General features: G+C 26.9%; 2 protein-coding genes and 1 long non-coding RNA gene across 4 annotated transcripts; 1 reads left to right on the top strand and 2 right to left on the bottom strand.

The window, feature by feature from the left end:
• Positions 1-1480: 1480 nt before the first annotated feature.
• Positions 1481-9074, bottom strand: LOC148936161 (uncharacterized). Its single transcript, XR_016139802.1, has 2 exons — positions 8928-9074; positions 1481-7654 (listed from the first exon to the last, which is right to left on the bottom strand). It is a non-coding gene; the product is annotated as an uncharacterized LOC148936161 (long non-coding RNA).
• A 1309-nt stretch (positions 9075-10383) lies between these two features.
• Positions 10384-14741, bottom strand: Vps51 (vacuolar protein sorting 51). Its single transcript, XM_011648910.3, has 10 exons — positions 14411-14741; positions 13945-14079; positions 13665-13886; positions 12971-13563; positions 12663-12876; positions 12262-12486; positions 11781-12115; positions 11405-11582; positions 10807-10919; positions 10384-10732 (listed from the first exon to the last, which is right to left on the bottom strand). Exons 1-10 carry the CDS (start codon positions 14489-14491, stop codon positions 10624-10626), a joined length of 2205 nt encoding a protein of 734 aa, XP_011647212.2. The 5' UTR covers positions 14492-14741; the 3' UTR covers positions 10384-10623.
• A 28-nt stretch (positions 14742-14769) lies between these two features.
• Positions 14770-20939, top strand: LOC105433542 (uncharacterized). 2 transcript variants are annotated; one of them, XM_011648911.2, is made up of 3 exons: positions 14770-14934; positions 15300-17374; positions 17839-20939. In XM_011648911.2, the coding sequence occupies exons 2-3, from the start codon at positions 15734-15736 to the stop codon at positions 18082-18084; spliced, it is 1887 nt and encodes a 628-aa protein (XP_011647213.2). In that variant the 5' UTR covers positions 14770-14934; positions 15300-15733; the 3' UTR covers positions 18085-20939. The 2 variants fall into 2 exon arrangements, with proteins under 2 accessions (XP_011647213.2, XP_088935439.1); XM_089079313.1 differs by having other exon boundaries at positions 14771-14934; positions 15819-17374.
• Positions 20940-20985: the final 46 nt, after the last annotated feature.

Raw genomic sequence — 20985 nt, 5'->3', positions numbered from 1 at the left:
GGTGTACTCAAATATATATCTGCACTGTACATACAGAGAAGATAGTTACATTTATTTTAATTATTTAAGAGCTAAATTGCAAAATTGGCTCTGTAGGTAGTTTCGTAATTGTAAAAGAAATTATCTTAACAAAGTTTCATGACGAAACATCGTTTCTATAAGACAAAATATAATTGAGTACAGATACATATTTGCATTGTAAATAAAAAATAGATAATCATTTTAGATCAAATCGGAGTTAACCCGTCACTTCTGCCGACTCTTAAGACTTAAATCATCTATTGTAGATCGGGACTAATCGACCGATTATTCTATAGACATAGTGTAGACCGAGCATGCTATGACTACGTTTCGAAATTTACTGCCAGTACTGAAAATCTATAATATACGTCACCTGAACTATATTTTCAGTACTGGCAATGAATATCGAAACGCAGTCTATATACTAGGCATAAGCGACATAGAAGATAGATTGCAAATGAGAAGAAACAACACTTGATTTTTTCTCTCTCTCTCTAATGGAAAAAGGTGGGGGAAACATTAAGTGGGGACTGTGTCTATGGTTCCTATCGTAGATCGGCCAATTGTTCTATTGGAATTGATCAATCGTAATTTGTTCATAAATTTAACAATAAATACAATTAGTCAGTTTCAATGGAATAATCAGTCAATTAAATTAACTGAAGTTGGTAAAAGTGACTCTCAAAGTAATAACTTTTGTATATCGAACATGTCAGTACTAGGGAGTAACACATAAATTATCTGTTGACTAATGTGTAATTTGTTTTTCTAGAAATAATAAATATATATAACTCTAATTGTAACATGTTTTTTGTGGCTGCGCATAAAATCCGTATCAGGCTGCAGATTATCGACTATGATTCCCGATTGATGATTTTACCAATTAATTGATATTACCAATTATATTAACTAGGATCCTACTCCCCTTCTAGAATTATAATTGGCTAGTCACTTTATTAGTTAGTATTTTACGTCTGATTTACTCCATTTTGTAGACGGGCCTTAAATATAAATGTAAAGTTTGTTCACACCACACGTTTTTAATATATAAACCGATTAATATTTTATATATATATCGTATAAAAGATTCTATTAAATCGTAAATTATAAAAAATGTTGCAGATGATTTGATAATTTTAAACATGCATAACATCTGTATTTGAAATATACCCACACACCACACACACACGCGCGCGCGCGCGCACACGCGCACACACACACACACACACACACACACACACACACACACACACCATATAGAAACTTTGTTAAAACTTTGAAAAAAATTAAAAGAAAGATTACATAATTTAATAGATCGAAACTGAATATTAACTGTCAATTTTAATAAAATAAATATATATATTTTAATAAAATAAAATAAATAAATAATAAAAAATATTATGTAAAGAATATAAAATATATGTACGATATTTTATAATTTATATGATATAAAAATATGTTCAATATTAAATATTTGTTTTTATTAATATAATTTCAACTTAATATTAATAAATAATAAAATAAAAATACAAGCATATATACATGTATATACAAATATATTGCATATAAATTGTAATATGTATAATATATTTTATCTTATAATAATTTAACATTTACATACTTTATACTTCACATATATAAATATGATATGTATACAAAGCAAATAAACCCGTTTTCATTAAAAATAAAGCGCATTACGAAAAATAATTGTAGCACTTTTTAAATAATATAACGAAATAATAATAAAATGAAATAAAGTTTTTCGAAGTTCTTCCGTTGCTTCTTAGATTGTGAAGAAAAGTTGACACGCGTCCCGACCCGTTGATAAGCACTTGAGCAGCAGGAGATACGGTAATGTCTCGTGCGTCTAATCACTCCTGCGGCACTAGTACTTAGGAACAGGACAGGACTTGATTGTTTCCTTTCCTTGAAGTTTCAAAGATCACATATTCTGTAAACAAAATATAAAAGAACATAAAATATAATAAAACAGAAAAATTAAGATTAGACAGAATAATTAGAAATTTAAGATTTTATTATAATTTTTAATTATAATTTGATAAGAAAAAAATTTTAATTTTCTAAAACTTTTAAAAATCGTTTTTAACACTTTTTATAACAAAATAATATAAAATAAAACTTTAATGATCTGTAGAGCTCAATTAAGAATAAATTTCTTACCTCTCTTTTTCAATCGAATTTGTTAACAAGTTCTTTTAACGATTTCTGTAATGCACATCGTCATATATGAGATCTGTCATTATATTTATTATCAACCGTTCATGCAATAATGATAAAAAGAAATATAAGTTTATTTAATGAAATAATAAAAAGAGCATATGTCACACATGCAATGTCCGTGAATTACTGAGTTCCTCCGTCAATTATCTAATCTCACTGGGATATTACCGACAATATGAACTTGTTAGGATTAATTAAGATTCTCTTTTTTTTTTCTTTCGTTTCTTTTCCACTTCTTTTTTTCCTCTGCCTTTCTTCTTTATCCTTTTTCTTTTTTTTTCTATTCCTTTTTCATTATATATGCATATATATATATATATATATATATATATATATATATATATACCTAAAAAAGAGAAATGAAAAACAAAGAAAAGAACAAGAGATATTACTGCTTTCTTTTATTGTATTCTAGAAAAGATTAGAAACAAAGATTATGAAAAATTAATTGTAAAAGATTATAATTTCTACCATATAATGCATAAAAATTGTATAATAATATAATAAATAATATTTTTAAAATAAGAAGTACAAAAATAATTGTAAAATATTTTAAATAAAGTTAAAAATTTGATCTCTCATCTACTTTTTTTTAAAGAAAGTTATATCTATAAAATCATTTAGAAAATCCACAATCGTTATCAGTTAAACACCCGGTATACAGTGATGATGCAACGGCAGACGTACTCTATTAAAACAACCTCGAGAAATCATTAAAGTCGCCCACTGTATTCTCCTTTCGCTTCCAATATAATCTTACTTTTTTCTTCCATTCAGGATTACTAAAATATGTTTAAATTTTTATATCCAATGTTTTATATCCAATGTTTCAATCTCCATATTATTAAAAATAATGTAATAAATATATATAAGAATAAAATACCGTTTTAAATTATATATAAAGATAATAATAACGTATGTATTGATAAAATAAAATTATACAAAATTAATTATATATTTATAAATTTGTATATAGTATTTTGTAAAATTATTTTGTATGTATTAATTTTATAATAATTATATATTTTTATATATATTTTATATATTTATTATGCATATATTTATATATTTATTTATATATTTATTATGTATATATTTATATATTTATTTATATATTATAAGTATATGAAAAAGTTATACATATATTTTTAATTTTTTTCTCCATTTTACAATGTAGAAAAGTGAAATGAAATTGGAGTCATATATATTTATATATTTTATATATTTTTATATATTTTATATATTTTTTTATATTTATTTTGTATATATTTATATATTTATTTATATATTATAAGTATATGAAAAAGTTATACATACATTTTTAATTTTTTTCTCCATTTTACAATGTAGAAAAATGAAATGAAATTGGAGTCATATTATTATCATGAAGATGAAAGAGCAAAGAAGTGAGAGTACAATTGAATCTTTGATTTCGCTGCGTTCTGTGTTTGACGAGCGTGTTTCTCGTTTTATCAAACGTCCTATTCATCATTCATAGCCTAGCTAGAAATCGCTCGGACATCAAAATTGCATAGGATGCAATAATGTGAAAACATGCAAAACATGTAAATTAGGAAATAACTACATATGTCTAATGCAAAAAATATATATAAATATGACTAAGTATGATATATCAATAAAAAATATAGATAAAAAAATATATATACATATTTAAAGAAGAGTCTGCTATCTTTTTGAAATGTATAAATAAATGATAGGAAAAACATTAATAAAGCAGTACATGCTATACACTTATTATTTTTTAATGTCATTCGGATCAAATTAATCTTTTGTTAAGGAGGATTAGAGAGGCTGTCATTGCAGATTCAGCTGCAATGTCTAACACATCATCGTGCATTCAATACATATAGACTAGTATAATAATCTTCGAAAAAGAAGATAAAATTAAAAACTAAATAGAAAACATATTTAAAAAATCAAATAAAATTATAATAATTTCTATATTAATCTTGTATTAAAATTTTATTTGAAAAATCTTTATTTGAAAAATTTTTTTGAAAAATCTTTTATTTGAAAAATTAAAATCTTATCATTTAATTCAATTTATCGTAATAATTAAACTAATTAAGTCTAGTATTTAAAGAAATATATCCTTGTTTTTTTTATTCATTTCGGCTCTTTTATCTTCAAATTTATTTAAATTTACTTAATAATAACAAGACACCCTATAGATAGAACAGCTGATTTTTTTGGTGTTGGCGGTTACAAAGATGCGAAAAACTAAAGAGACGAAGAAAAAAGGACGGACACGTCGTGAGATAAAGCAAGAAAGAGTAGGAGTAGTAGAGAGGGGTTGGAGTTGTCAATTAACGTTAATTCTTGCTAATGCGATGGTTTCTCTTAACGTTCATCAAGTATTGTTGCTTTTTCCTTACCCTTTCTTTCAATTTGGAAATGACTCGTTTTTACGAGAACACATATACTGATATTTAAATATTCAGAAGATAATAAAGAGATAAAAAAAGAAAATATAAAATAGAGTTATATAAAATAGAGTAATAATGATAATAACATTCAAAAAGATAAAGAAATACTTTCGGCTTTTGCTTCGGCTTTTTTACCAATGTAATATAATGTAGGCTAATTATATTAGATTAATCATAAAGTCTCCCAAAATATCATCATAAATCTCATAAATCTCCACCCAAAATATCATATTATTTATTTTATCATTAAATATTTATTTTTTTTATACAGCTTACTTGATCTCAGTTTAAATCGAAATCGAATGGGTGATGAATTGTGAGACAAATAATTTGAATAATAATGAATGAATAATAGTACTTGTTTTGATTACTGTATTAGTATGTATGTGATATATATGATAATTATTAAAATAAATCTGAAACAAAATTATTTAGTTTTACAATTTTTTTAATTAGCTGTATATTATTAATAATAAATATGAAAAAGATATTAATAATAATTTGAAAAGTAAAATAAATTTATTTAATAATATTAATAAATGTGACAAATGAATAATATTCATTCAATTAACTCAATAGTCACCAAGAAATTATTAATTCTCAATATCATGCAATTGATTTAATTGACTCAAAATTAATAGATATAAAAAATGTTTTATCAATGACTCTTTTCAAAATACTTTCTCATAGAACATATTATTGGTATTTCGACCCTAGTCGTATCTTATTTCTCTTATGTCCTATACATTATACTATCGTCTGTGCGAGGTGAAGAAGTCATCGCGATAAGGAATAAGGAATATGTGTATGTGAATATATGAAAAGAGCAGAGCGCATTATATTTCTGGAACAACAAAATATATTTTCTAATTTCAATGCGCTGTATTCAAAAATAAAGATTAGTAAAAAAAAATATATCTTGAAACTTTTCAAAATAATTATTAATTAGTCAAAAATTTTATTAATACAATGATGAAAAATTTTAAAAAAAGATTAAAGATTGTTCAAGAATATAAAATAATAAAAATTGATTAAAAGTGAGAAGAGGATTTTAATTTGAGATTTATGCAAACTAAAAATAATAATATTAATAATTATAGAAAAATCTAAAAAAAAACTGTCATTAATTTTTAAACATATTAACTCAAATGCTTGTAAAACAGATAATCTGTGTCTTACATTCAATTAGTAACTGCTATCCATATATTTCAAGAATGCGTTTCTCGCATTCTTGCCGAAACAATCGCAGGAAGTCATAAGTAACCTTTAACCCTTTTACCGCGTCGCTCGCATACGCAACAAATTTTATATTGTAATCAGAATTTTTTAAAGATTAGGTGCATATCTTTTCCTATTATATATTTATTATATTTAATAACTTCTAATTAATTAATATATAATTGCCCTTTCTGTTATCTTTACATATTCTTTATATATCTTATTACATATTTTGTAATATTTTATCTCATAAATACGCAAATACGGATCTCTTTTTATATATATAAATTGGTAATAATAACGATAAGTTATAAAAACATTGATGTAAAAGAGTAGATAAATATTTTAGTAAATATATTAGTATATTAGATACGTGCACTTAAGATAGATAAATAAAAATTTTGATAAATATATTGACGTATGTAACAGAATTAATTATCACTTTTCGAAGATTAATCTTTCGGTATAAAGTACAAAGATATTTAAATAGGAGATATTCTCAACAAATTTGACGCAATAAATTCAAACATATAACAATAATTTTCAATCCAAAAATTATGAATAAATAGAAAATGACTTTCTAATATCATGTGTATAAACATAATAATAATTAAATTCTTTACAAATATACCATCTCTTTTTTGCAAAAGTCAACCTCTTTCATCGTTATAAATTAACGTGAACAACTCCTCACGTACATTCTTCATTCACTCTATTCGTTCGTTCACTGAATGTGCTGAATCGCAGCTTTACCCTCGCGCGTGTTTTACAGTTCTACTAGGAACGGTATAAAAAAAAATTTCACTGACGAAGCACGCAGTGACTGAGCGCCGTGCACGCTTGATTAGCTTGAATAGTGGCGCACGCACGCACGCACACAACACAACTTGCCGTAACACGCACGGCGCAGCAGCGCGACGACGACTGAGTGCTAAGTGCTGTTGATTGGCTTGATATAGTAGAGCGCGCGAGCGCGCGGCGCAATTGGCTCCGCTGTGCGCGCGGGAAATGATTGGTCAATTTAATCCTAGAATGCGCGCCGCATTAAGCATTCAAACGGCGTTCAGTGCCTATTAACCAACTGCACGGTGACGAGAAAGGAGACATCCATGGCTATCGTTGTTTTTTGATAGCAATTTTTCTCAATCATTTGCGTTATCTCTTCGATTATCTTATCTTCAGAATCTTTCCGTTTTAACAGCAAAAGTCCTTAATTTTTAATTTTTATGAAAAACATCGAGAAAAATCTCTCTCTCTCTCTCTCTCTCTATTTTATCTTTTTTTCCCCGTTTTTCCGTCCTTTGCCTCTCTTATAATTTCTATAAAAAATAAAGTAGAATAATGATATATAATTGAGAATTCAGAAGCAAACTGAAATAAAATAAAATATTTAATAAAAAAATCTTTTTAATGCTAGTTACGCCACTGTCTTTTCCCCTACTTCCGTGGCTTTATCGTCGGTCACTCCGCGCCGCCATTTTTTTTCTCTCCTACTCTCCCATTCTGAGTCAATTTACCAATTGAAATCAGTGTCGGTCGCAGCACTGAATAGTCCACCAACCGACGGCGAATGATCTTGTCCCTCCTTTCCCCCTTATCTATTAAGGGGGGAGCTGTTATCAAACTATTCACCGGTCCGGTAAGGCCTTCATTTAAATTCCGCGACGAGATTGCGCCTTCTCGTCACAACTTAAATCCATAATCCTATAATCTATTGATTGCCAAAACTGAAATATAAAAAAAAGATATGAAAAATTGAAAAAATTTAATTCGAAAATTAATAAAACAGAAGAAGTTAAAGATTAAGGAAATTTAATGCACAGAATTTATAACTTTTGCTTGTATTTTTGCCAAGAATAATAAGAAACTTCAGTATTTTATATAAAATTATAACATGACGTCGGTTATGCCTACTAGCGTGTAAAGTAATTGTGCCGAAGTGAATTGTTTAAATTATCACCTACGGCACCACTACTTAGCATGCAAATAAGCTACTAAATGATCTTTTTTGATAATTTCTTTATTAATTCTTCTGACATATTGCCAAATACTCTATTACCAAGAAGAATAAAATTTCTTCATGACGATTTCTAAATAACGCATCAGTAGATGTATATATATATATATATATAGATGTATAGTTACAATGAATCCAAAGAATATCTAAATTGATACCATACTATTCTAAATTGATACCATACAAGTTTATTTTCTTATCCTGATATATACTTCTTACTTCTTCATTTTTCATGAAGATATTAAATATGATCAACAGATGTGAAAAGGATAGTTAAACTTGTGAACGCATCAATGAGCGTTCTAACGATGCTTCGCCCATTGTTACGGTCACAAATCGAAATATCCTTATTATTTTACTATTTCCGTAAAAGTGATATTGCTGCTTAAAAAAATCTGAAATAAAATTGGCATATAAAATTAGCACATGTTTAAAAAGAGTTATATGTATATTTTTATATATATGCACTTCTCTCCACAGATAATTATGACACACGAAATTCATATGGCAGAGGATATACGTAAAAGTGTTGTAAATTGGCAAATGATCTCATTTAAATTTTATTTTTCAAAATAAAAATCTTTGAAAATAATTATGTCACACTTCAAACTTTAATATTCAGCGTCGTTCGAAACATCATAGCGATTTTATGATCTCGTGACTTTCCCATGCGGGCCTATTTTATCTAAGTGAAGCATATTAGTATACAATGCCGATTTTTTGTTCTTTTTTTCTCTCATTTGTCACCCTTTGATCGGATATATAAATAAATTAATATAAATTATAATTATAATTAAATATAAAAAAAAACAGCTTCGAGAAATTGTAATAATCAATTCAAAAGCTAAAAATCAAAGTATTGACTGTTTTTTAAGGATAAAGTATATTTAAAATAAATTTTCAATGAAATTTATTATTATTAAATATTTTGTTTATATTTCTAATTTCTAATACGTATATATAATATATATAATGTTAAATACTTTACGCAGACAATTTACGAATCGTGAGCCAATTTCCTTATTCCAATTTTTGGTAACGAACGTTTCACATAAGTATCAATTCACTACGTCGTAAGAGTACGATTGGTATCTATATGGCAGAGGCTTCAAATGGAATGCCACGGGAAATTGCCAACATGTTACACATGCACAGGTGTTTCTCAAGATATCACGTGTGCCTGTTGCCATATGTCTGTTTGTCTCTTTGTTTCTGATATCATTTTCTACTCGAGATCTCACCTCAATGCTCTTCAAGCTAAACTCAATTTTATATTCTCTTCGTTTGTAAAGTTTTTCCTTTTTATTTTGTATATATTATTTTCATATATAAATATTATTTTTCGATGATCGTGATATATGAAATTTTAGTTTTGCATCATCGATTTTCAAGAAATTTTTAAAAAGGAGAAGGTCAATAACATTTTTCAATTTTCAAAACGAAGGGATAAAAAACATTGGAACAAAAATATTAAAACTATTAAAAATGAGTTTTTATTGTAAAATTGAAACATATTTTTAGAAAAAAATTATATTCCACTTTGATACTTTTATATTACGTAATATTTATTATTTACTTTTTTTAAATATAATATTTTATGTATAATGAATCAATTATCATCCATTATGTGTGAAATATATTATTTCTTTTTTGCTGACTAATCAGAATGCTGATTAAGCATTAATAAGGAAGGAATATTTTTAGAAAAAAGATTCAGAATCAATGTTTTATGGAGTCAGTTTGCCGAAAGCGATCCAAGGGAGCGAGTGTTATTAAATTGAATAGAATGCGGTGCGTGGGCCCAGGCCGGATACTCGCCGAATGAATCTCATCCCAAGAGAGAGGAAGTCCGAATTAAGTCGAGAATAACTACTGCCCAAGGGACTGCAACCAAGTTCTCTCTGGTACCCTATACAAACGATAAACTTGTCGTGCCTCATTCATCTCTTGAGTAATCGATCATATTCTAATGAATTATAGTATGAAAGATATTAAAATATTGTATCAATTAATTTTTATGTAAAATGAAAGATATTGAAAGATAAAAATTAATAATAAATACAATAATACAAATAATTATATAAATATAATAAATATATACGTACATATATATATATATATATATATATATATATATATATATATATATATACATAAAAAATGTAAAAAGAAACATTTATATGGAATATAAAAATTTCTCAGAAATAACTCAAGAGAGAAAAAAGAAACATTTGAAAGAGAAAAGTTTGAAAGTACAGAATGTGATAAAGAAGACTTAAGACTTATTAAAATCGTTTGACCCTGCGCTGCTTCTTACCACATACTACACCTAACACTTTGAACAAAATATAGGTGGAGACAATCAGAAGAAAAGAATGAAATAGCAAACCGATTTCGTAATGTAAGAGAGAGAAAATGAAAAGGAAGAAAGTATGAAGATTTTTCACGAGATTATTTATTATAATAAACTGAACTGTTTGTTTTGCATAATTATATCTAATTCTTCAATATATTAATTATTTTTATATTTTTATTTAAATATTATATAATATATATTTAAACATCTTAATTATTATGATTATCATTTCCTAATGTTTTTATAAGTTATATTAACTATAATATTATCTGTGATACATCTCTATATGCAATTATACAAGATAACTTGTAATTGTTTATAATTCAACCCCTTTCGCAAATAATGTCGACCACACTCGGCTCCATCAAAACTGGGTCCAGACATCTATGTACTGCACTGCCTAAAATCTCGTCCAGCAAAAAGTGAACCACACTATAAACAATAATATTAATATAAATCATTTATTTTAATTTTTGCTGTAGAGTTAATGTAAATTGGAATCTTACTTTTCATCTGACACGAATCGCCATAAGTAAAGTTGCAAATAATGAGTGTCTACCTGGATTTGTTGTAAACCATACTTGCTGAACGTTCGCAATCTTACACATTCGAGGAAAGTCTATAAATATTAATACATACACAGAAAAAATATTAGAGAAAATATTAATAATTATGTGATTTTCTAAATTTATATAATAACTTTTTTATATATCAATAACTCTTGTATTATATTTCATATTTAATTTTAATATAAAAAATTATGATTACATATAAAAAATAATTTTTTATTTAATTTTTATTCAGTCAGTTGTAAGCATGGTAAAAGTATGAAACATATTGCGTAGTGAACGATGACAGAGTTGAAAGGATGAATCAACTTCATAAAGTGAATAATGACCGTGCTATTTTGTCATTGCGACTATTCTGTACCTGCGATCATTATATCAGTACATTGCCTGCTAAAAGTATTACTTCGCACGGATTTTTTAATGGTTTAAAATGTATTTTCTAATGATTTAAAATATATTAAGTAATACTTAATAAACATTTTATAAATATTATTCCATTACTATTATTATTAAAAGAGAATATTATTAATATTACCTTTAAACTTATTTTGATGATTCCTGTTAGAATAGACGCCTTGTTAAATTGTACCGACGAAAATATTTCAATTCGTTCCGAGAACAGTTTGTGGATATTCGTTACTAGAGAAGAATCGATATGACTGGGTGTATAGGATGACCAATTTGACCGATAGTGCTGTCTAGATATGCTGACACTAGAAAAATTTGGATTATATACTTCAAACTTGAGCATTTAATGATTAAAGAATAATAAATTTCAAAAGAATTAAATATTACATTTAGATTCCAGATTTTATCAACATTATCCAAATAACTTCATATAGAAACTAAATGTAATATAAATAAACTAAATGTAATATAAATAAAAAAATTGTTCAAAATCAAATCTGTACCTATGAGTCTTCCTACTACTGTCACTACTTCTATCGATTTGACCATCGTTGTCATCGTATAAAGCAGCTACTTGTGCATCAATAGCGGTTACATCTTCGACAACCCTCTTCATAACAGCTCTCACGGTTCTAGGTTCAATTGTATGCAACCAATCCCTGGTCTCTACAGATTTTCTCAACATTTGAGATACTGTCAGTCCTTGAATTCGTACATAATGATTCAATAAATTCTGAGCAGCTTCTTGAAAGCGATCACACATTTCTGATCCAGGAGTTATAATATTTTCTGAAGATGTATATTGATCGATGTTGAAAAGATCGTCGATAGTTGTGAGCTGCAAATAAAATAATCATATCATTTGTAAATGTATGTATATGTTTAGTTATAAATCTTTGTTTATATTAATTTATTAATTATAACGATGTCAAAATTGATTAAAACATATCGATTCAACATTTTTATAGAGAAATTTTTAAATACCAGATAACGAACGTTGCTTTCCTTATATTCAATGCACATTTTGCTGAGTAAAAGTAACAGAGTAGGCGGAAATTTTGGCACATCAGATCCATTACAGAAGCCTGCTACTGTGGCTGTAAGATAATGTAGAAAACCAATTACTAATCCTTCTCTTACCTCATCCACACAGAAACTTTGCAAAAATTGTGTTTTTAGACTAAATGATAAATCAGGCTGTAAGAAAACCTGAAAGAATTATAATCAATTTTAGTTTTCATTTACCTATATTTATTATTATTGAACAAACATTAAATATAATTGTCAATGAAAAAACTTTATGATCACAAAAGAAATTATATTAGATTAAAATAAAAAATAAAAAGTAGTAATAAGAAATGTAGAGAATAAAAATAAAGACAAACCAATAAATCCTGTAGAACTCCTTTAATCTTTTCTATAGTAGGCATAATGAGCATAGCTTGAAGTTCCGCTAAGCCTCCATCACTATCCTGTGTGACTTTAGTGGCTAAAGTTTGTCTTACTTTCGCCAAAATTTCGCTCAAATGTTGTTTCAAACTGTGCAAATGGTTGCGACATTGTTTTCGGCCAGCATTCACAACAAGATCAGTGCCAATTCTGCAAAACAATTATATATATTAATTTATTGTATATAATATATAATTTATATATTCCAAATTATTTTATGTAATATATTTACTTTTTTCATTACCTAGCAAAGTCTGTTTCATTAGATAACGTATTCATCTCTTGCAGTTTGCGATGAAATCTGTCAAGAGCTCTCACTAAAATTGCTGTATCAGCCACATCTTCTACTCTTTTACTCATCAAATCAAAATATTTCTTCATATTGCTCACAATAAATTTATTCAAATGATCTACAGCTTTTATTTCAAAATCATCAATTAAATCATTATCTTCCAATGTTCGATTTATAAACATATTATTATAAGCAGTTACAATCAAACATAAATCACTAAGAAATCCCGACGAGGCCATATCTACGAATTCTATAATATCGTTTTCGCACATATCTTTCAAAATATCCAATTGTTCTGTTAATCTTCCTTCGGCATGTATTAAGAATTCCGTGCATAATGAATCAGCTGGTTCCTTTAATTGCAGCAAAAGATCGACATTTTCAGCTAAAGCCTTAGTAGATGCATCTCTCTTATGAAATTGTAATCTGAGTTTAGATTTTAATTCTTCTAAAATGTCTTCGCAGTCTTTTTGGATACCTTGAAAGGATGGCATGTTGCTATATTGATTTAAAACTCTTTGTGCGTGAACATAATCTTGAACTGCCTAAAAAGAAAGCACTTATAATTTGGGGATTAACATAAAAATTTTGTATTTTTTTAACATTATATATTATATATTCACAAATAAACAAATGTAACACATACTTCTGCATATTTTTCTTCGTTTATTTTGTCTTTGAGATTTCCAGGCAGTTTAAAAAGAAATTGCAACTTTTTCAATAAAGTATGTACAGAAGATAGTTTAGCAATTTGTTGTCGTGTTCCATGCAAAGTTGAAGAAATCTGCTCTGAAAAAGAAGTAATGCTTTCCATATTCTTAGCTAAGAGATCCATGCTGTCTTCCATCTCTTTAAAATCTGTCTTCATCTAAAATATATATAAAAAATTAAAACTAAATATAATAATTTTTAAAAAAATATTTTACCTTGCGTATAGTATCAGTAGCGGATATAAATTTATTATAATTTTCATATACTAAAGTCTGCATATCTGAATGTAGAACTTGGGTATTTTTTATGATCTCTGCTTCATGATCCATGATTTGCTTTAGCGTGCATTCCTATAAAATAACAATATTAATTTAAATAATAACTATAACTAAAAAAAGTATAAACATTTTACACATGTAAAATATAAGCATTTTATATTTTGTTTTATTATAATATTAAACGTATAAAATTCTTTCTATTTCTTTAAATATAAAAATGTTATTTTCTGGAAGAATTAAAAGAAATATCATTTTAATTTTTATTTTAAATTAAAATGATTATTTTATTTAATTATGTTATTAGTTCATTAATAATTTTATTTATTCTCATAAAAATAATTTGTAAGAATAAAAAGAAATAAAAAATGAATGTTGTTTACAGAATGTACTTAAGATGATTCACCTTTAATAACTTTTGAAAATACATATCAGAATTGAAATGTTGTCCATTAATATCATAAGGATTATTAGTGCTTTCTGCCATATTGTTAATTCTTTTTTCAACAATAGGCTGAATCCTTGATCCTTGACTTAACCCTTGACTTTTTGATTATTCACTTGACTTACATATTTCATTATATTTTTTAAATGAACATTATTTTTATTGATATATTTCTTTCCCAAGAGACAATATCAATCTTATTAATTATATGAATATATACATATATACATTTTTCTATTATATTATTTTATCTCATTGACACACTGCTCTCGAGTTCCGTAGGTATTTGTAGGTTAAGTGTCAATCTCCAAATGCTGCGCAAAGTAAGATAACCTTACTCGCACGAATTGCACAAAAGCGCAACAAGTGCACGAAAATGTTTAAATAAATTTACAATAACATACAGATACTTGCGAATTTTAGTGAAATAAGAAGATACTCTCTCAATTTTATTTGTCGCACACAAGAAAAAATTGATGAAAAAGGTAAGATGTATAGATAATTCTATTTCTCATGATCAATTAAGTTTTAAAACGGCGATAAAATGTAATATAAAAGAAATGTCATGAATTATATGGCATTTGTTAGAGAGACAGTAGAATCAATTTTAAATCATTCTTAACCTCAATATTACTTTTTGCTACCTTAATATACATTAATATAGTCTTTTAACTTTTTAGAAAACTTAACCTCTATCAAATCTAATGAGCAAAAGTTGACCAAATATAATTTATTTTAAAGTTGTAGCTTAAATAAAAAAATACAAATTAATATTTTTATTCTTTTTGTTTATTCTTTTACTTATTTACTTAGTTATAATTATCTTTAATATGATTTGAATTATTTTCAGTTGTAACAAAAGGATATAGTGAGAGAATTCAATTAAATTCTATCTCGAAATTCGGAGTCGCCTTTTACATAAAATCATGAAAAATTAAGAAGAGGAAGAGAACTTTGAGAAGAAAGTTATCTTTTGAGAAATATTTGAAGCCACAGTTTTAATTTTAAACTACAAAAAAGAAAAAGCTTTTAACAATTCAGTTTTGAGAAGGAACTAAAAGGAATGTTAAAGGCTTAAAAATATAGACTATGAATGAAAATGACTTAAAAGTTTTTTTATATTTGTGTATTGTTTCAACTATGAAGAAAAAAGATCTAAAAAATTTTACCATAATTTCAAGTTGAGAACAAGAGATTTAAAACTGTTTGATTTTTGAAATTTGCAATTTTAATTTTAAATAAAACTAGATTTATCTATTTTTTAAAAATTATAATATTCCAATCATGCCACATCCTTGCGTTGTGTGTGGCCGTTCTCGTATGAATCCCAACAATCGTGCGGAGGAGTATTTGTTTTTTGGATTTCCAGTGAATGACGAAGCTCGTTGCTGTCGTTGGTTAGAGTTTTGCGGTCGTGAAGACCTTTATAAACTTACAAAAAAGCAGCTTCTTCAACGTATGGTCTGTTCCAAGCATTTTGAACCTCAAGCTTTCTTAAGTGAATATATGGACCGTTTAAATTCGTTTGCGGTTCCTTCGGTCTATGATCCTAAGCAAAGTTTATACAATATAATATGTGTTCTTTGTGGGAGAACACGACTAGATCCACCTCCACCAGGTTACGATGGAACGACATTTCATCATTTTCCTGGAGAAGAATTCCGCTGCCTCAAATGGTTGGATTTTGTTGGCGTGGATTCTTATTATAGATTAACAAGGAAGGAAATTCTTTTCTGTTATATCTGTTCCAAACATTTTGATCGTTCACAATTCATGCCAGGATTTAAAGGAAGATTAAAAGATAATGCAGTTCCCAATATTCGTGATCCAGACCAATCGAGCCAAACAGGGCCATTTACTACTGAGATTCAAACTGAACCAAAGCTTTTCAACCCTTTGGATAAAAATAAAAAGTTGGAACCATTGCCTACTAAGGTATTGGAAAGCCAAGCTTGTGCAGCTTGTGGCAGATTAAAGTCCGATCCGAAGAATAAGATTGATCATTACAGTTTTCATCCATTTCCGGCATATGAAATAGGTCGATGTTTGCGTTGGTGTCAATTTTTAGGTCGGGAAGATTTACTCAAGATGTCTCCTAATCAAATACGCAAACTCGTGCTTTGTTCAAAACATTTTCAAATTGGTCAGAGATTTGACAAAGCCGGTCCATGCGATGCAGTACCTACAATTAAAGATGTTTCCGAATCTGAAAATGTTATAAATCAAGATGAAGATAAACAGGATCTTGGAGAAGATAGGAAAATTCCTAAAATTCTCAGACGTTCCAGACCACTAGTATCTAGTAAGAAACCTAAAATCGACAACAAACCTATGCCATTGGCGAAGAAACGAGGAAAATCTCGAAGACCAACCTCTATCAATCTTCCTAAACTTGCCCCCATCAATTTGGAAAATCAAATAGTAAAAAAACTACCTCTTCCATCTACAACCAATTGGAAGATTCAAATTGGAGATCAATTGCAACCGATTACGATTAATAATGTTTCTTCAAATATTTCGAATAATCAGACGAACATTAAGAAGATTATAGTGCCGTTTACTGGAGATATATCATCCCTTGGTGCTCCGATACCAGTTAATAGTTTATCAAGTATTCCTCCAGGATTATTAATTAAGATAAAATTACCAGAACAAGAACAACAACAATTACAACAACAGCAAAAAACATCCAAAGTAAAAAAACAAAGCAAAACGAAAAAATTAGTGAAGAGTTCAAATGAACAAAAAATTTGTGTAAAAAATAATGGCCAAACTTCTGTTACGTTACAAAATACGAAACAAAATGTAGATAAAAATGTAATGAAGCTTTTATCTTCAGAACCTGTAGAAGATGATTCAGATTCTATTGAAATACATGACGTAAAACTTTTTCCGGAATCATTGGAAAGCGAAGATAAAGAACAGGTCAGTGTTAAATTTTCATATCAATGAATAATAATTACAAATATATAATTATAAATGTATTTACAAACAATCATGTGTAATCATTTGTACTTGTTACTTTGTATTTTTAATTATTTATCATCAAAAATTTAGTACAATCAGGCTGAGATTATATATATATATATATATATATATATAACATATATATACAACATGATTGTTTGTAAATATATTTATAATTATATATTTGTAATTATTATTGGCTGATGTGTGTGTGTGTGTGTGTGTGTGTGTGTGTGTGTGTGTGTGTGTGTGTGTGTGTGTGTGTGTGTAAATGCTGTTTTTGTAAGTTAAACATGAAAAATTATATAATTATGGTAAAATAATTATTAATTAATTGAAATATATGAATAAATAAATGAAAATGATTTTACATTTGTATATTCATGATAATTATTTTAATAATTTTTATAACTCTGATGCAGGTAAAGGAAAAAAAATCTTTTCAAGAGTTGGGGAACGAAATGCTGGTAAAGAAAATTTCAATGAAAACAAAAAGAATAAAGAGACAGAAAAGAATTACGGGTACTATGAGAAGAACTATGTTTCCTATTAGAAATGAGATCGAATATTTCATGAGAAAAATATCACCGCTGATACGTCGATTACCAACACAAACTAGAGCGACGGTGAAATTATCAATTGTTAACATGGTGATTGATCAGCTCTAAAGTTGATACGAAAATATATTTTTAAATCAGAACTTTTTCATAATTTTATCGATTAGAAAATGCGTGACAAAATTTAATAGTAAACAATTTAAAATTTCTATCATTTAACTGTCAATTTTTAATCAATTTTCATGCACATTTAAGAATTCGCAATTTTTTCTTATTTATATTATTTAAGCATTAAAGCTTCTAACTAGTTATCACGGTTATGTTGAATCATGATGTTATAAGCAAGAAAAAACATTGAGATTTCTTGCATGCCATTTGCAAATAAAGAAACATTTGGATAAAACAATACTTCAGATCGTTTTCAGATACTTGTGAAAATGGACGGAAACATGAATGAGCGGCAGGAATTCTGTTGCAGTTTCTCATTACAAAAAGATGCATTTACAGACATAAAAAAGTGACGTCCTGACAACGAAATTTTGCATTATTATTTCGTTATTATAATGTAGATGTAACTTGTCTCATAATTATTAAATTCGTAAAAATAAAAAACAACTAAAGTTACCTTCGAATTTTATATATAAAAGCATATTTTTTTTCACTTTTTTCCAACAGCTGTCAAATCGTATGTTTTTTGCTTGAATAGACTTTGTCTCACATGTCTTTTACAGCTATCGACTATTAGAAGACGAAAGGATAGTAGCCAGTGTAATAAAGTCATCTTAAATATTATTTTATTTAAATATCTTTATTTGAAAATAACATGCAATAAATTTCGCTATCATTTTTCACTTATAACATTATGATTTCAATATGGCCGCAGCTAGTCAGGAACCATAAAAATCAGATTTTCATATTTGCCAATGATTCGTAAATATACTTATCAACAGAATTTTTAATTAAAGTAGAAGTATAAATTAATGTAATTTTGTAAAAAATTATTGCAATGTGTTTCAAAGTATTTGAGAAAACATGATGAAGTATAACAATTAGAAGCTCTTAACCTTTATTTTTCTAAAAATATTTTCTTAAAAATTTATACAATAACATAAAAATTAAAAATTCTATGTAATTCTATCTTTTCTTTTTATCAGTTTGAAATACTTTGATACTGTTGATCTTGTTGATAAGTATATAATAAGTTTAAGTACTTGAACTATAAGAAAAGCAATTCATTTATTTAGATTAATTAGTGCATGAGAAATGAATGATTAATTAATTATATAGTATATATTAACAATGATGTGTGTGTGTGCGTGTGAATGAGAGAGAGAGAGAGAGAGAGAGAGAGAGAGAGAGAGAGAGAAAATGAATGAATGAATGAATGAATGAATGAATAAATGAATGAATGCATGACTGTATCCAGCAAGGAATTTTATTAAGAATAAACATATAATAGGTGTTTCGACAAGAAGCAAGATTTGATTTTTTAATAAAACAAAGAATTGCAATAATCAAGATTTTTTTATTCCGTCATAGAGTAGAGACATGTAAATTATGCATGGAATAGTATTATTCAAATGACCGCTTTGACTTTTCTTGCAGATTCTTACTCTTTTCTCAAAGTTTTTGATTACTTTTTCGCAAAGATGCGGTTGTATTCCAGCATTAACCGTTGTTGACTTTGAAAGTATTAATCGTTCGAATTATTATTAAATCGTATAATTTTAATGGATGTCGCCATTTCGATTAGGGAACATTAATGCGCAATAAAATGATTATATTTTGTCACTTATATACGCCATATGATTCTATCTTGTTGGAATTAAAGGTCCATATTCTCGAGCTCAGACCGTAAAAAATCAACATGTCTCCATAACATACTTTGTAACAGCTTTGTAATTTCAGGAAATGACATCAATTGGTCATCAAATTTTTTTACGATTTAACACCATTAGATCTTTCTTTGGAATTACATCAAAGAAAAATCTGTTATGTACTTATGTACTTATGTCCACACATAATCTACATGTCTAAATCTATGCCAATAATCCATAAACGATTAACGCTCTCAAAGCCAGCATCGAAGCCGCTATTAAAATGCAATCGCATCTTTGAAAAAGTGATCGAAAACTTCGAGAAGAGTAAGGATCTGCAAGAAGAGCCAAAATTATTTGAATAATCTATTATTCCACATATAATCTACATGTCTTTACTAATAGTACAAAGAAATTTTAATTATCGCAATTCTTTGTTTTACTCAAAAAACAAATCCTATACTTCTTGTTGAAATATTCTATATATATTGCTTCTACATATACTTATTTTGTAATGTAAAATCGATAAAAAAGTATGACAAAAAAAATCATGTTAAATTTCATTTTTCTTTCTAATTCAATGACAGATTTCTGATCTTTCTTGAACAATGTATTACAATTTGTGATAAAATATTTGATAATACATAATAAATATGCAACTTTAGAATCCATATTTTCAACAGGAATAGAAATTGTAAACACAAATCATTAAAATCGTATGATTTTGATAATCTTTGATAATCTTATCTTGTATAAGTTCTTCTTGATAAATGATATAAATTAATTTATTTTAAAGCATTTTTTTTAAAATAATTAATTAAATAGTTGGAGAACTATGTCTTGAATTTTTCTGTGAAATAAAATAACTTTATTTCCCACCTCCTTGCAGAAAAATTATGTGAATGTTTACTTTAGATATACACATCATTGTATATTAATTATTAAATATATTATTTTCAAGAAATATCTTTATATCTTATACGTGATTGTAAACTGTCACTTGTAAAAGATAAAAAATATATATATATATGTATATGTTCATAGTCCAAGAATATTATTTTTATGTATTTAAAAAAAGACATAAATTATAAATAATACTAATAATAACTGTAATAATGTCACGATAAATAAAATTTATCTTAAGTGAAATGTTTTTTTAAATAGATGATACCCATGATAAGAATATTGGTATGTT

Source organism: Pogonomyrmex barbatus, unplaced genomic scaffold, assembly GCF_055798465.1.
Source record: "Pogonomyrmex barbatus isolate J1 unplaced genomic scaffold, ASM5579846v1 scaffold3, whole genome shotgun sequence".
In the NCBI taxonomy this organism is placed as follows: domain Eukaryota; kingdom Metazoa; phylum Arthropoda; class Insecta; order Hymenoptera; family Formicidae; genus Pogonomyrmex; species Pogonomyrmex barbatus.
This window is presented reverse-complemented; position numbering and strand designations above follow the sequence as displayed.

Coding starts and splice junctions, on each gene's coding strand:
- Vps51 (XM_011648910.3), bottom strand. CDS start 14,491: ATGGCAGAAAGCACTAATAATCCTTATGATATTAATGGACAACATTTC. Junction 13,887..13,944: donor CTACTGATACTATACGCAAG/GTAAAATATTTT, acceptor TATATATTTTAG/ATGAAGACAGATTTTAAAGA. Junction 12,116..12,261: donor AAAGCAACGTTCGTTATCTG/GTATTTAAAAAT, acceptor TTTTATTTGCAG/CTCACAACTATCGACGATCT.
- LOC105433542 (XM_011648911.2), top strand. CDS start 15,734: ATGCCACATCCTTGCGTTGTGTGTGGCCGTTCTCGTATGAATCCCAAC. Junction 17,375..17,838: donor AAAGCGAAGATAAAGAACAG/GTCAGTGTTAAA, acceptor ACTCTGATGCAG/GTAAAGGAAAAAAAATCTTT.